The sequence below is a fragment of the Sturnira hondurensis genome, unplaced genomic scaffold (assembly GCF_014824575.4).
Source record: "Sturnira hondurensis isolate 20B ecotype Veracruz unplaced genomic scaffold, ASM1482457v3 Scaffold0021548, whole genome shotgun sequence".
Taxonomy (NCBI): domain Eukaryota; kingdom Metazoa; phylum Chordata; class Mammalia; order Chiroptera; family Phyllostomidae; genus Sturnira; species Sturnira hondurensis.
Window position 1 is genome coordinate 1,015 of NW_028094179.1, and position 2,958 is coordinate 3,972.

Below are 2,958 nucleotides of genomic sequence, written 5' to 3' on the forward strand. Positions count from 1 at the left end.
ACGATCGCGGTTCGATTCCCAGTCAGTGCACATGCCTGGGTTGCAGGCCAGTTCCCGGCAGGGGACACACCAGAGGCAACCATACATTGATATTTTCTCCCTCTCTCCTTCCCTTCTTCTCTAAGATAAATAAATAAAAATTTAAAAAAGACTGACTTCTCCTTATTAAAAAATATTAAAAAATAAAAATAAAAAGACACATTAAAAAACTAATAAAAGTAGACACCCATTTAAGAACAAGAAATAAATGGGGTGGGTGGTGAGAGAGTGAAAGCAAGGATTCCATGTACACCTTTTGCATCAGTTTTATTTCTGAAATATATAAACACCTTAGCTAAAGATTTTTTAAGCATTGTTTCTAGATGGCCTTGCACTCACCCTTCTAAACAGTTGAATTCTATATGTGATCCAAAAGAGTAATCTGTCTTAATGATCACTTGCCCATTACGTAATTCTCCTGGGTTGCTGCACTGTTTCTCTGTGAGAGAAGTTAAAATGAGGATGAGTGATTTCAGGAACTCACAGATATGACATTAGAAAAGGAAACAGAGAGGCCAAAGAACTTATATGTACCACCCACAAACATGAACTATGGGAGGGAGAAAGCCTGGAGGACTGGGGGATGCAGGGTAGAGGGGGAATAAAGGGTAGAAAAATTGGGGAAAAGATAATAGCATAATCAATAAGACACACTTTAAAAAAAGAAAAAAAAAAGGTGACTGATTAGCTTTGACCTCTGTTCTAGAAAGACCAGAAAGAAAGATTGGGAACTTATTTCTGGTCCAGACTCACTAAATTTTTACTTTGGAGGAAAAATTTTTCATTGATCTCATTTTTTTTCTTGTGTATTTTACCAAATAGAAAAATGATCAGTTAGATCACGATGGTGGTGGAGCCTCTGGTCAAGGGTTCACCACACTGAGCAAGGAGCTCTGCTGCATTCCGTGTCAGCGGCATGGACTTTGCACTTAGACCACTCACAAATGCATGTCCTTGGTCATGAAAGGAACAACCAAAAAAGTAGAGCTTGTACGTCCTCATTATGGGAGAAACATCACAGAAAATATTCTCATGTGAGAGAGAATCACAGCATCTTCTTCCAAGCACAGCAGATATTCTGGGTAAAGTTTCTTTGGAAACCATATTACCAATTTCTAGCCAGTTAACTTTTTATAATTTTGTAAAGAGTGAATCTGGTTTTCAATATATTAAAATTGAATTTGTAATTAACTTTCACAAGAATTGTTTATTGAATTAACACTGTAAAAAGTAGACTTACGAAAGTCAATTTCTCCAATGCCACTAGGTAGCTCCTAATTTTTCTGTTTTACTTATTTTTTTGTAGGCTTATTTATGTTTCCTCAAAAGTGGCACACAGTTATACAGAAATCAGTCACTGACAAACTGGGTGATTTCTTAGTGACCAAAAGTTTTCATTTGCATTCAGAAAGCTTTGCTCCTGAGACAACTTAACAAAAAAGGAAAAAGCACAAATAAGAAAAATAAATGATCATACTTACTGATGCAGTAGAAATTGTACTTCCATATGCCGCTTTTATCACAGATAAGAGAAGTAGGTTTTGAATTGGCCCTTCTGTAGCCTGGGCGGCAGTTGTATAACAGACTAGTTCCAGTCACGTAGTTTGTCTCATTCAACTCATTTATAGGAGAAGCAAAGTATAAATGGGGTGGGGTCCCACAATCACCTGGACACCAAAATGACAAAGAGCACCAAAAGTTATGGCTCGGAATGCAGCATCTTAGTGTTTTCAGTAGTAGGATGTTTGGAGAAGGAACCATTCTTTTCTCCTCTAATCAAGAAAAATAATAGCTCCTATTATTATATCTCTATGGTTCAGTAAATTCAGTGACTGATTAGTAATACATGTTTGCTGATAAATGATGGCAAAAGGCAGAAATTTTTCACCCTTTCTGTATTATATATAAGGTAATTTATTTTAAAAGAATGGCTGACATGATTTCATCAGCCTGTCAGATTTTCCATATCTGTTGACTCAGATGCTTTTGTGCAAGGTCAAAAGTCCCTACAATTTCACTCAACAGAACTGTAGCATTTTAATTTGTACTTTTTTGTACCTTTTGGATTTTGAATGATACAAAGCCCTTGAATTATAAAAATCTTAATCCTGCTTTCTCTCTCCATTCTAGGTAAACCCACTGGCAGTGAAAATTGTTCAGTCAGGCTGATAGCTAATATAAATTTTTCTCAAGTCATGGCTGGCAGACAGATTGGGAAATTACTGGAGAAGAAATCTAGTGAGAAGTGTCTAGAAAGAAAATTGCCTCTTTTGTGGGTAAAGCAAATTCCCCTAAATTCCAAGTAACTCCAAATCCCCTTAAATTCCAAATTTCAAATAAATCCAAAAGCCTGGTCAAATAAACCCTTGGTTGCTGAAGATGGATTTCTGCAAAAAACCTTAAGTATCTCTTTGTCAGTCTTAAAAGTGGGCGAGTGGGTGAACTTGAATGTTTATTGCCATCTAAACTTGTTTATTACTCACCAAGAACAGTAGCCAATAGAGCAGCCACCAAGGTCATTTGGAACAGAGTTGGATCAAAGACTATCCACAGCCTAGAGAAGGGCCAGGCTGTACTTTTCCCCTTTCCATCAAGGGTCATATTTGGAGCTCTCAAAGGGTTCATGACCTGAGGCTTCTCCAACATTTTTCTGCTGAAAGAACTCAGTTTAATAAAGTCATTGAATCCCTACTTTTCATAAAACACTAGGCTAAATGCAATGGGATCCATGTCCTCAAGAAAATTACAGTCTATACTAGAAGAAAAACATGTGCACAAATATTGCAAAACAAGGCAGTGAGTGTTAGCTTCTGGAATGGGAGGGGAAGTGGTAGGGCTCTACTACAAAGACAGGTTAATTCCAAGTGGAGAGCTAGGAAGTGGCTGTATCTGAGTTAAGTGTGCTTTAAAAGTCAGAGA

At 37.2% G+C, this 2,958-nt stretch overlaps 1 protein-coding gene across 1 annotated transcript; it reads right to left on the reverse strand.

Annotated features, from left to right (window-relative positions):
* Positions 1–230: 230 nt before the first annotated feature.
* LOC118977707 (C4b-binding protein alpha chain-like) lies at positions 231–2,945 on the reverse strand. The gene is made up of 3 exons (XM_037032683.1): positions 2,523–2,945; positions 1,521–1,706; positions 231–478 (listed from the first exon to the last, which is right to left on the reverse strand). Exons 1-3 carry the CDS (start codon positions 2,683–2,685, stop codon positions 375–377), a joined length of 453 nt encoding a protein of 150 aa, XP_036888578.1. The 5' UTR covers positions 2,686–2,945; the 3' UTR covers positions 231–374.
* Positions 2,946–2,958: the final 13 nt, after the last annotated feature.

Coding starts and splice junctions, on each gene's coding strand:
- LOC118977707 (XM_037032683.1), bottom strand. CDS start 2,685: ATGTTGGAGAAGCCTCAGGTCATGAACCCTTTGAGAGCTCCAAATATG. Junction 1,707..2,522: donor TCTATTGGCTACTGTTCTTG/GTGAGTAATAAA, acceptor TTTGGTGTCCAG/GTGATTGTGGGACCCCACCC. Junction 479..1,520: donor GTACAATTTCTACTGCATCA/GTAAGTATGATC, acceptor CTTCTCTCACAG/AGAAACAGTGCAGCAACCCA.